At 33.0% G+C, this 13,536-nt stretch overlaps 2 protein-coding genes across 2 annotated transcripts in view; both read left to right on the forward strand.

Moving 5' to 3' along the window:
• LOC129248838 (protein bunched, class 2/F/G isoform-like) overlaps positions 1-8,193 on the forward strand; it is a 99,892-nt gene extending 91,699 nt beyond the window's left edge. The window contains exons 5-6 of the mRNA XM_054888450.1: positions 3,859-4,671; positions 8,133-8,193. Coding sequence (XP_054744425.1) covers positions 3,859-4,671; positions 8,133-8,193 — 874 coding nt within the window. The remainder of the gene's footprint in view (positions 1-3,858; positions 4,672-8,132) is intronic.
• Positions 8,194-13,344: 5,151 nt separating this feature from the next.
• The window catches only part of LOC129248839 (putative nuclease HARBI1), a 51,029-nt gene continuing 50,837 nt past the window's right edge, over positions 13,345-13,536 (forward strand). Inside the window, exon 1 of the mRNA XM_054888451.1 lies at positions 13,345-13,518. Coding sequence (XP_054744426.1) covers positions 13,345-13,518 — 174 coding nt within the window. The remainder of the gene's footprint in view (positions 13,519-13,536) is intronic.

Raw genomic sequence — 13,536 nt, forward strand, 5'->3', positions numbered from 1 at the left:
TGTTTCGTAGAAATCAAATTACAAAAATTATTAGAATGTTCAATATGAAATGTCTGATTTGTTTGTTCCAAAACATGAAGTATTTGCCAAAAAAAAATACTCTTTATAAACATTGATAGTTTTTTCCAATAGTCCAGTAAACAAAATATGCCATATTTAAAAAAAATATATATATACAATACAATCGACGTACAGTAATAACAAAGTTTTGTCGTACGAATATTCTATAACGCCAATGCATTGCATTTTACACTAAATAATAATAATATGAAGAAGGTAAATTTGTCTGTAATTTTTTGAGATAAAAGAACTTTTGCCTTTCAGTAGCATTTTTCATTCATTCTGTTAAGTTACTGGCATTAACCGTGAACTTGGATGTTTGGAGTTTTGTTTTATTTTGTTTTCCTTTCCGTCGGCCTTTTTTACTGCTTACTTACTTATACTAAAGTATAGTAACTCCGAAACTCCCGAAAAGTAGGAAAATTTCATAACCCAGTTCAGTGCCCCCTTCCTTTGATTGATAAATGATTGTTTTGTGCATAAGTGCATCTTTTTTTAATGATTTATAATAAGAGTGTGCCATTTGTACTCATATAGTTATTTTTTTTTTGTTTGTGGGAGATGTCGACGTTGTTATTGACCGCGTTTTATCTGTCAGGAAATGTACTTTTTATAAATGAACATTAAGCTATAAAATAAAAGTATTCTTGAAAGACGTTTGGTCGGTTGAAAAAACTGCAGCTAATAATAATAAACTAACTCGTTTTGTTTTAATTATGCAACCATATAACAGCAAAAATTTCAAATATGAACGACTATAATAAATTAGAATTCTCCTCACTACCTTGAAAATAATTCCCCCCTGTTTTTTACAGAGTTGTTTTAAGAGGATAGGTACCTGTAAGCGGCCATATTTTCCCTGATTTTCATTAAAATTATTTATACATTAAACTATATTAATATAAATTTTTTTTTTATATTAATAATTTAAAATGGCGGATGTAAACTCAATTCTTTCAGGAACGTCGCAGCGGGGCTTTTCAATCGGCGGGCATTGTAGCATCGGCGTCAGTGACCTGAACACACAAAACCAAAATTGTTTTTGTTTATTAATGCCATAATTTCAATATGAATTAAAAAAAATGGAAAAAATCGCGGAATTAAATGCTTAAAAAAAATGAATTTTGGGCCGAATTTTGCCTTTATTTTTGCTTCGAAAAAATTATTTTTTCGAAAAATTTTCGAAAACTTTAAACACATAGAAAGTAAAATCATAAAAAAGATGTGTGCAAAATATCAGGGAGATTGGTCAGTAACTTTTCGAGTTATCGTGTACGCCAATTCGAAGAAAATAGTTTTGAAAAAAAGAAAAAGAATAAAGTCGTCACGGTTGACGATCTATAATATAAGAAATACTTAAATTTACGTTCTAAAAATTGTTTGACATATTCTTAAAGGATTATATTAACATTTTATAAAAATTTTTTTTTCCCAAATTTTACAGGTATCTATCCCCTTAATTAGTTCCCAATGTGCATTTTAAAAATCTTATATATGCTGATGTTTAAATCGATCTTGGCTAATTTTTTTAAATTTTTTTACTAATAACCTTAGCGAATATTCGCGTATGTAATAAAATTTAACAAAATGTCCTTCAAAGCACTAACAATCTAGTTTGGTAATACATCGATAATATCAATGGTAGATTTGAAATAGTTTTTAAAATATGAAAACGTGGCTCAATTTTTATTAAAAAAAGCAACAGGGTATGTGTACAAAACCGAGAACCGTAACTGTTATTTTTTTTGTGTCTTTCAAAATAGTCACTAAATAACTGTTATTTTTGTTGTCGGTAATAAAAAAAGTTAAAACTTCACTTTTATTTTTTCGATAAAAAAATTAAAATCTGACTTAAATTTTTTCAAAAGACAAAGTTTTATTTCTCCTATTACAAATAAAAGTTAAAGTTTCATTTGTATTTTCCAGCCAAAAATAAAAGTTAAAAGTACTATGCAGAAAATTAGCCTAAAAGGGGATTGTAACACCAGAGTGGTTTTTAATAGTTTGTTTTAATTAAAATTCGATGTGTTGTTACGAAAATGTAAACTGTTTTTTTTTTTTTTTTTTGTAAAAAAAGTAAAATTTTAAAAAGTAAAATTTTTGCTTTTTTATTTGACCATAAACATATAAAGATTTTAACTTTTCTAATTGAGCGCAAAAATAAAAGTCAAATTTTAAATTTTTTATTTAACTTCAAAATTAAAAGTCAAATTTTAACTTTTATTTTTGACCCGAAAAATTAAAGTTATAATTTAATTGCTTTTGTGGTTAAAAAAATTTCGGTAAAAAGATAATGTTTAAATGCTCACTATTTTAAAAAAAACCAAAAAAATTTAAATCAGTGGGATTCATACTCTTTAGCTAACAATAATAACACAAAAAATTTCATTAAATACCATCGGAATCTCAATAAATGTACAAATATAGAATAGGGAGCGGCCCGGCCCGAAATTTCGCATTAAAATATTCTATTGGGTAAAAATTCTGGAAAAATTGGGAAATCGGTCGTAATTTTGTGTTTTGAAAATTCTGAAAGGACCAAATAATTTCTAATTGATATTCTGGATATTAAAATTCTGCCTACAAATTTATTTTTTGCCATAATTCTGTATTTTTTAAAGAAAAAAATGTATATTTTCAATGAAAAAATTAGAATTAGTTGAGAACTCCAAAAAAGTTAAAACAGTTGGCAGTTCAACAATAATATACCGACGCTACAACAAATAGTATGTGCATATGTACTCCAGTTACTTCTTTCATCGTGATTTGTGATAAATTTTTCCTCTGTAGGTGCAATAAAGTGCAAATTTGAAGTTGCTCAAAATTTTCGTTGATTTTTGATAATTTTATTCTTCACGAAATTTCGCATTTTTTCGGTAAAAAAAAGTGGAGTAAATACGCAACAACAACAAATACGCAACACCTTCATTTGAAAAAATAAAAGAAAATTTTGAGCCACTTCCCATTATCCGTAGGGTTCTTAAAATGTTCAATAAAAAATTTTGAAGTAAAAAATTCGATCAAGTAGAACAGCCAGAAGTATCATACAAATGTTGTACCCAACCCTTCAAATTTATATAAACAAATTTCAAAGTTTCTTACATATCCTTATCTGGATCAATCATTTGTCGATTAATATAACAGAAAGAGATAAATTGTAGTTATAGACATGAAAATAACATAGTAAGTCAATAACATTTAACAACAAGGGCTTCTAATGGAACCCGCCCCTTACTAATAATATAATTTATGTAATTAAGTATAAAGGCGATTTTCTATTCACCTAAGTTGATAATCAAATGCACCACTAAAAAACAATTAAACAATCGCATTGTCCATCGATAATAAATTACAAAATGAATGAAAAAAGTGAGCAGCTGGTAAATTGGTAAATTTTAATACGAGAAATGCTTTTCTTTTTATATAAAAGTTGACTCCCTATTTGTAGCTGGAATAGGACTTAATATGCAATAAATAGAACTGAATTTTCAGCAACCGATCGTCACTTCCTCCTAATCGTTTAATTAACGATGCTTATAATTATCCTTTCCTCTCTTTATATTCCTACATCAATCAGCTCTCCTTACTCCCCTCCCTACTTTATACTCTCGTCTATCACTAAGTAAGTCGTAACTCGTATATTTTATTTCAGTTATCTAATTGGTGCTTTTGTTCTTCTATTCTTTTACTTTCGTTTTCGAAAAATATATTAAATATCAAAAAAAAATAAAAAAATGTTTGAAATTTTTTTTCAAACTAAAATTTCCACACCAACACCATCCGTCATGCGTCGTTCAGCATATCGAGTCTCTCGCAAGCCATGTACCATGGCAGTAGTCGAAAGCGAGCCTTCAGCACGCCACAAATAACACCCGCCATTTCTACGCTACTCAAGATCTCGCAAAATGAGCGCAGAGTTTTGTTGCTAAACAATAGTACCAATGGAAGCAATTTCAACATCAACAGTAATAATAACAACTTACCGCCCGATCAGTTGGTTTACTACATGAAAGCCAACTCACCGCATAATCTGGAGAATAGTAGAGTATCCGGGCCTTGGATACAAGGTCGCTCCGACACCAATATTTATACAAATCTGGCGCTCGGTCACGATCGCTACAAATTATTGCCGGCCGCACAAAATTACGAGGATGTGGATGTGGACGAGGATGAAGCAACCGATCAATTCTCACCAACTATTTACCCAACTAGTCGTGCCATTCCTATACCAATCAGTGCCGGCAATAGTCCACAACATTTGTCAAGTGGTCAACAAACGCCTCAACTGCCAACTTCACCTACCCACGTGGCCTACAGTGCCAGCCCGACGACCGGTGCTTATCCCTATTCGGCCTTCTACGGCAGTTCGCCAGAGTCGCAAACGTCTCTCGGTGGTGTGCAAACACCTATTAGAATGTCCAATAGCTACGATCAAGCGTTGGGCACGAACTTCAAACGTATGCCTACGGCGATACACCAACAGCAACACAGCAGTGGTGGACGTTTGGTGCCACGTGCACTGTCGTTAGAATCGACCCAGATGAGTAGTGGAGCGGCTGCAGCGTCAGCGGCTGTAAAGTTTGCAGCATCGTCGGCCACATCATTGAACAGGTCAGTCGGACTGCAAATTGTTTGACTGCATCGTGCGACGTGTGTGTGCCATTTTAATATTTCAGTATCCATCAATCTGTCGAACGAAAAGAACAATGTTTGAAATTTGATTTGCGCTGAGTAAGCAGCCATTGTTTGTTCTTTCGTTCGATTTGTTCATCTCCTGTTATTCGCATTGATGTTGTTATTATTGTTACAGAAATTAGCTCATGTTTGCATACCAAAATCTGAATGCACTTTTGTTGTTGAATTGGTTTCTTCTACTCATTTGCATAACCCACATGGGTATCATCGAGCAACCATTAATTCATTAAGTCATTCATAAATGAAATGTCTTAATTTTGATAAAATAAATTTCATTTATTTCACGACTGCGGTCTGCGGATTTTCTTTATTTTAATGGGGCTTAATTTTTTTCCCGTTATGTCTTCATAAAACTCCTGTCATCCTATTTTCACAAGTCACACATTTCTGCCAAAAATCACATTTCACTTTCTGCATGTTTCTCTTCTCTGTCTATCTATACCAATTAAGTAGATTTTCCCCCTTCGTTGTTACAATAAAATATTAGAAAAAAATATATCAAAAAATGCTGATAATTTGTAAATAACCTTAGATCCAGTTTAGAATTGGATTTGGCATGAATTTCGTAGTTGCAATTAGAGCAAGACACTAAGTTGTTTATACACTACTTATTTACTTACCAGTTACATAGTTTATCTACTAATATAAACATAAAATACTATTAATTAAATTACTACTAACAGATTGAGTTTACATTAATGAAGTGAACGCAAAAATATGTTGAGTAAAGAGCAACAAGAAATTAAAAAAAAAATAAAAACGTTTAATGTTTCAAAATAATATAATGCACAACCAAAAAAAAAAAAAATCACAGTACAGGAAAGTGTTTCTTTCAAACAAAAAACCTTCCTTTACTTTAAATCAAATAAATATTTAGACCTCTCTTTGGCCTCTACTATTGGGACCAACCGATTGTTCACGAAAGAAACAAGTTTTTTTCTGTTGTTTCAGCCGTTTTTGGGTTACACTCGCTCCCCAAATTATCCTTCAGTTCATTGTTTCTTTACGTATGCATCCCTCTACTCATGAAATACTATAACGGGTTGAAGTCCAGTGATTAGGCTGGCGAATGGAGTAGTTTTGGCACGTTGTTTGAGTTGTTGTCCTATTGGAAATACCATTCGCTACTCAGACCCACTTAATTCTTGCAAGCTACTCTTCGAGATGAGGTAAATATTTTTTCAATTCTCTTATGGAACTGTCTGGGATGGGAATGGGACCAATCTGAGCTTCATAAAAGCCACGAAGAAAGATAAATGAGGTTCCTGTGTCGCACAGTGATAAGTGAGTTGGTCGCACAGACCGACTACCACCATAACCTAACCTAACCTACTCTTCGCGATGTGTAGATAAACAAATCGGTCTATATTTGCTTCCACAAACTGCAGCTTCCCGACTCCATTCGACGTCGTACTGCTGTATGCCCACACTGAACTTGGCATAATTTTTTTCGATTGTAGCTCTTTATTCGCTCGTTTTCTTTCTTTGTTCGCTTATCTCCTGGAGAAATTTTAGATGGAATGCAACATCTACTTTTGTTCAGAAAAATAAACTTTAGATTTGAATCAATCCTGTACCAGTGAGCGTTTAAGCTTAGTTTCGCTGATAAGCTGAGTTGAAATAATGCATACCGCAAAACACAATAATTTTATAGTGCCACTTCCTGTGTTAGTATAATTTTGTGATTCAGCCGAAATTCTAAGAAAGTAAAACACTTTCGTGCCTGTTGCCAACTTTTGGTCTTTGTACGTTCTTTCTATTACGTAGTAAAAATCTAACGCTCAACACACGCACAAATAAAGGTAACAAAATTTAACACTAAACCTACCGATACTTTATGTATTCCTATTCCTACCAAAGTGGGCCAAATGACCCGCCTTTAAAATGTTATATATATTACTAAGTCTAGCGAAAAATATATCAATTAGGCCAATTTAGTACATGAATGAAACAATTGTTTTCAATTAATTATTCAAAATAGTTTATATATTGTATTAAATTTAAAAAACATAAAAATAGTTTATTCTTTGCTTTGTTTTTGCTCCTGTTGAAAATCTTCTTTCGGCAAGTTCTTCAGCTAATTAAAATAAAAATTGTTATCTAGAGGTGTTTTTGCCGATTGTTTCTCTATATAAAACTCTTGAGTTGATTCCAGCCAGGTCAAGAATATTGAAGAAAATCTGCGCAGGCCATCTTTGCGATTTTGATTTCACTGAGTATTTTCTGGCCATCTGATTCGTCATCTCTACACCGTACTTAGTATTATTGTAAAATCTTATCGTTCTGGTTTACGCTTGCCATATGTTTCAATGCTTACAGATTTATGTTTTGCGCTTTGTAAAAGCACTTTTTTTTGTTTGCCTTACTTTTATAAATGGTAAGTGAATAATGGCTCGATTTATATAGTTTTGTTGAGAAGCGTGGCGCACCATCTTTCTTCTACTTGGCTAATTTGGGCAGTTCTCTTATGCTTCCGCGAATCGTTTCCAAAAGAGTGGTTATCTTTCCTAATAGTTTCGTAGCGAGTGAAGCGCTTGTAAAGAAATTATCTGTAGTGACGCTTCTTTCGCATCCTGTGAACTGTTCCATTAGTTTGAGAACAACGAATTTCGCAAGCGGAGTTGAAGCACCTCTTTTTTCTTCCTTTTCCAAATATGAAAATCCATTTATGATGTATTTAGTGCTGACATCAGATGCCAACCAAAATTTGATACCAAACTTATTCGGTTTGTTTGGCATATATTGTGTAAATCTACTTTGTTTTCGAAGAGGTGTTCATCGATAGTTACATGTTACACAGGCTTCTAACAATTTTGGCTATTCTTGATGAATTTGTACCATACTTCTGAGATTAGAGCGAATTTATCATTTTGTAAACGCTGGCTTCGTTGCTGGCTAGACCCCATTTAGTGATAGATATGAAATGTTAGAATTTTTTGCCTGATATAAGCCGTGCATATACATAGAAGACCAATAAATACATTTACTTTTGCAGGAGTAAAATTCCATTGAGCTCCCAATACTCGAGAGGCTTCTTCTTCTGTGCATTTTCTTATGTGCTCCATTACACGATTGACAATAATCAAAGAAAATGCAGTTCTTACTTTGCCCTTCATTATATTTCGTTTGGCATACGCTGTCGGGCCTACAACCTCCCTAAAAATTGGAGAACGTCCAGGTGTTGAGCTTTGTTCTATTTCTTGCCAAATTGTACCATCAGGCGCAATTTCAGTACATCGACCTTCCACATATTTTTCACTTTCTGAACTCGATAACGGTCTTTTTCTCGTCTTCGCTTTCTTTACCTGAGGACTCACATTCATCTGTACTGTCCAATGAATTATTATATTGTACTATGTTATCTACTTTACTTTCAGACAGTTGCTCCTCACTGAATTCCAAACACTCTTCATCTATGTTATTTATAACTTCCAATGATTTCAAATATCTTTTGACATTTTTGGGATAAGAATTATATGTAAAATTATCAAATAAGAATTTTTAATTCACAAAATAGCACTATAACTTGAAATTTTTACTGTAATGCTCGCTTGTAGTAGAACGAAATTGGCTATTCATCCGTCAGTCTGCAATAAATATAACTCAATCAAGAGACACAATCTGTGCATGGGTCAAATGACCCGTTAGGGTAGTTAGAGCAGATCACATATATTTCTCGGTAAAACAATTAGCAAGAGAGGAGTAAATTTTGAAAAATACATTCGATGTATTTTTTAATAAAAGTCGTGAAAGAAAACGGCGATTTAATAATGTTATTTCCAAAATCTTCTGAAAAAAAGTTTAAAATGGGTCATTTGACCCGCCATGGTAGGTTTAGTGTTAATTAGGAGGAAACAAAAAATGGAATAAAAGCTCTTCAAAACATAAGACGATAACAAGATATCAGAATGCATAAACTTTTATATAAAACTCTCAACATCAATGTCATGACTCTTTCGGTATCTTTTTGGCTGTCTGCAGTAAACAGAGAGCGAGCGGATGTAGTTCGTACCCTGCAGGGAAAAGTACCAGTTGTGAGCTAGAAAACTACTAGTTCACTTTTCAGCTCAACCAGTGCGTGTTCTATCTTTTGAATTATTGAAACTTATGAAACTGGGCGTTCTTTTAGTACAACATATCGCAAAATTTTGTGATTTTTTATAGAAATAACCGACCGATGTGTTGACAATTCCAAGGTTAGTGAAAAAATTAAAGGAAACTGTGACAGGGATAGGTGCCCGATTGCTGCGAGTATATTGCTACTGTTATCTAAACAAAACGCAAATAATTTACTGACAAATTGATAATTTTACTACTGGTATTATTCTAGACAATGATGAACTAGTACAATTTCTTCTATACTTGTAAAATACCAGTATTTGAAGTGGAATGTTTCTATACTAGTGTAGCTTTTCTCTGCAGGGTAGTCGCGCATTCATACATACACACATACATATGTTTGTAGCCATGGGCGAGTATTTAATGTGTAGCATACTCCTATCAAAATAAGCAAATAAAGAAATGTTTTTATTTTTTACTGTATAGCGTCAAAACATGAAAAGGGAAGAAAAGAAATGTGTTGGTAGCATAAATAAGAAATGTTGGTATGCTTTAAATGTGGCGGTGATGTCATTTAAGTTTCGCATACATATGTCCAAATTTGTCAGCAGTTTTTTGGATCAATTTCATTTTTTTTGTTGACAGTTGGCGTGCTTTTGCATTCTTCACAGCAGTAAATAAGTGACGAAAATTTCTTTGTATGGCTCCCTTCGGCTAATAGCTTATGTTTACGCATAATGGAGCATACACGTGCATATGTAATAAAGACCGTAAACACTCAGATAGCTATATTTTCCAGACCTATTTTCTACGCATCACATGTAATTACTACATGTATGTAATGCCCACTCCTTTCATTCGCTCATGAGCAAACGTCGCAATACCGAATGTTATTTTTTTGTACGGGCCATCCTGTTTTTTATGGTGACAACTACGAATGAGTTTGCTGACTCTTTAACGCCTCCACAGGGCTTTTATTGCACCTAAATAAAATGTATGTGTACCTGAAATAGTTGTTTACAAACATTGTCATATCAGTCGGCGTGTCGCAGTTAATTTTACTCTTGAGAAAAGCTAAAGGAGAAAAACTAATAGGCTGTAATGTGTTTGTTACACCTTCCTTTTACGCTCACTGATATATTACAAAATTACATACTTTTACTACGCAGTAATTACCGTTGACACTTTTTCGGTTTAACTACTTAAATATATATTTCGCAAGTAATGTTTTATAAAGTTTCGCTTTCGATTGATAATTATGGGAAACTTTTTTGAGACGCATATTAAAACGGTCTGATATTTTATCAGCAGTCAAAATCTTTAATATGGCGGTCCCGCTATAAATTCTTGTATGCATTCTATACATTTTAAAGCAATGCCAATTCCGATGAAAGATATGGTGTCACTTTGGTATGACTTGGTGTGGCGCCCACGCCTGATGCCCAAATCCCTGTATGATTGCATAATGAAAACGTAGCTCTCAAGTTACCTCAAAAGTTTGCACAATAAGGTGATTTGTTCACTGTTTTCTGAAAACTTGCTTGCTTACAAAAAGTTACTTGGTACATACAAAGTAATTAATAGCACGAGCTATTCACAATTTCAAACTTGCACCTTATAATTCTAAAATTAAAAAAGTTTTAAAATGGCATATCAAAAATTGTCCTACAAATTCTAATTAAAAATCGTGGAATTGTGGGGACAAGTTTTGTAGAAGTTTTTTTAGTTTTCGCATAAAGCTTAAACTTTGAATTTGTATGGTTCTATAAATGTTGAGATGCTATCGTTTGCCGTGAGCTGTATATTGTCTAAATCTCAGTACGATCTAAAAATGCAACCTGGCCTTCTAAGTTACTGCAAAAGCTTGCACAATACATACTTGTGACTTTTTGACTTTAATTATTCAAGCAAAACTCAGTAGCGAACACTGAAATCCCGACACTAAAAAATCAACACCATTTTTATTGCGTTTTTGCAAACCTGAAGCTGCAGCCAGTAACAAGTTTTGACTATTTATTTTTTTATTTCAATTATTTTCTTATAAAAATACAGTTCATACTACAACAAAACTCATATAACGCAAAGTCTTAGATTTTGTAAAAAATTTATTGAAATTCGGCATTGAAATGTAATCCAAATTTCAGGAAAATTTTCGAATATGCCATTTTGTAGTCCATTATATTCTGTATTATTAAAGTACAAGTTTGAAGTGGCTCAAAAATCACCTTGATTTTTGACAATTTTTTCTGCGCAAGGTGCTGGGTATTTTCTTCTATATATAGAAAAAATTCGAGCATTTAACATTCAAAGTACTATTTTTGCTGCTTGGCAGTTAAAATAAGTTCCAGAAATATTTATAACCCTACTAAATCTAACTTGGTTACTAATTTCGTATTGAAGTTTTCTCAACGTAAAGTTGAAATTGTAGTGTTATCACACTCGCTCATTTTTTTATGTTTCGGTATTTTTCCGATTTTTTCGCACATTTAAAAAATAACACAAAAATGTATGTGATCAAAGTGTCACAAAAAAATCTTCAAGCCTATTGGCTGTTCAACAAGTTTTGCGGTTCGATAAGAAAAACAAAATTTTATGGTTTGAAACACACTTTACTATTGAGTATAGCCTCCTTGAACTTAAATACACTTGTTCGAATGAAATTCCAATTTATGAATTCGATCCCTGAAGTAGGAATCTGGAAGTGATGCAAAATACGCTTCCACAGCTGTTTCATTTGATGAAAAACGTTTTTCACGCATGAATTTTTTTAGGTCTCGAAGCAGTTGCAAGTTGCTAAGGGCCAAATAAGGTGAATACGTTGGATGCTTCAATACTTCGAACTTTAATTCATGGATTTTAGCCATTCTCAAAATGCTCTTGTGACGCGGTGCATTTTCCCGATTAAAAAGAATTTTTTTTTTTTGCAAACTGGGGTTTTTTTATGAATTGTTTCTTTCATCTGGTCTAAAAGGTAACAAAAATATTTAAAGATTGCAATAAATTATAATAATACAAAATTCCTTTCGCATCCCAAAAAACGGATAATAACACCTTCAACTGCAATTAACCGCTACAAAAGTATCTGGATTTCATGGTTCGTTCCCGTAACGTCTGAAACTTTTAAAATTTTAGCATACCAACTAGAAATTAAATTCAATATTCGTCCTTTAAATCTCAAGTTTTATGTTCCAAAATTTTCCAAAAAGAATGAACCAAAAATATTTGAGTGCATAAAGAAAAATAAATGTATGCAAAAGCACTATCGCTTTTAAGGAATAAATGATTTGAGCTTAAACTTTTCTAAAGATAAACAGCAGTGGCAAAAAACAAACTATACGAAAAAGGGAATATCGCAAAATGTATGTACATACATCAACCCCAGACGTTGCACACAATGCAGCGAATCCGAAAATTTATACACCCGAAGAATTTTTGTTCAGGTTCAAGGCCAAATGTGCATGCCTGTGTGCAGTGTCCGATCTCAGGGAAGTCAGCAAATGAATTGAAAGGCAGAGCAAAAAATTAATTCCCCGCTGGTTGGTAATATATAGTATGTATGTATGTACAAGTACATAAAAACACTTTATGTGTTTTGTTTTAGTTTTTTGCATTCATTTTTGAGCCTTTGTTATATTATAGGGTTTCTTAATAAGGACGCGTCTATAGCGACCATATTGCCCAGGCGACGACTGCCATATCTGTTTTTTATTATATATTCACTTATAGTGTTGAAAAATTCCTCATAAAAATAGTTAGGTCGGCATAGAAAAATACAGTTCCTCGCTTTGAACAATTCAGATATTTCACATTCCAGTAACCAGTATATTTCAGGGCAGATAAATTAACCCGGAAGGGACGGTCTCCACATTTATAGACCCAGTGTCATATTGTGGCCTAGGAAAGGTTAATTTCTCTCTTACTCAGGAAGTAGATGAAATATAAAGAATTTCATACTGGGGCAATTTGGTTTATCGGAGTCAAAATCAATGATATGAACCGATTTAAAGATTGTATGGAATTAAATAGGAATAATTTTAGAATCATCACAGGAGTTCTATCAGGGCATTGTATATAGAATCACCATTCTAGGAATATGCTCGAATGCAGTTTACAAGTTCTGTAGGGAGGAAGATGAAAGCGCCAAATATGTCCTCACATCGTTTCCAGTTCTGCTGCATAAGCGGAACAAACACCTAGGTAAACATATCTTATATGAGGAGGAAATAATAAGACTTATGCCCGAATTCTGTAAGCAGTCTCAAGTCACTAATTGAGACTTTTCGTGGTGAAATTGGATTTTGAGACTAGTTGGTATTCAGTAAGCAATCTCACGTCATTAGTCTCAAAAAAAAGTCACTAATTAGTGATCTACTTCTGAGCAGCTCACAAAACGAAAAATATGGAAGAGGAATTAATTATTTTATATATATTGCAAAAAAAAAAAACGCGAAAATGAAGCGAAGTAATATGTTTTGGGTAAAAATTTCTTAAGAACACGAATAATTGTGTATTTATTGACGTTTTAGAAACATGCGTAGACGGATTCTGGCAAGTTTACGCAGCACGGAAGACCCATTCCTTCTGGAAGAAGACGTTTTCAGGAGGTTTTTAAGATTCCCGAAATCCTTCTGCTGGGAACTTATTCAAGATCTCAAACCACTTGACAAGTTTGATCGGAATTCGAGAATTCCATTTGAGCTTCGGGTGGGCTTGATATATTAA

The sequence above is a fragment of the Anastrepha obliqua genome, chromosome 5 (genome assembly GCF_027943255.1).
Source record: "Anastrepha obliqua isolate idAnaObli1 chromosome 5, idAnaObli1_1.0, whole genome shotgun sequence".
NCBI classification, from domain to species: Eukaryota; Metazoa; Arthropoda; class Insecta; order Diptera; family Tephritidae; genus Anastrepha; species Anastrepha obliqua.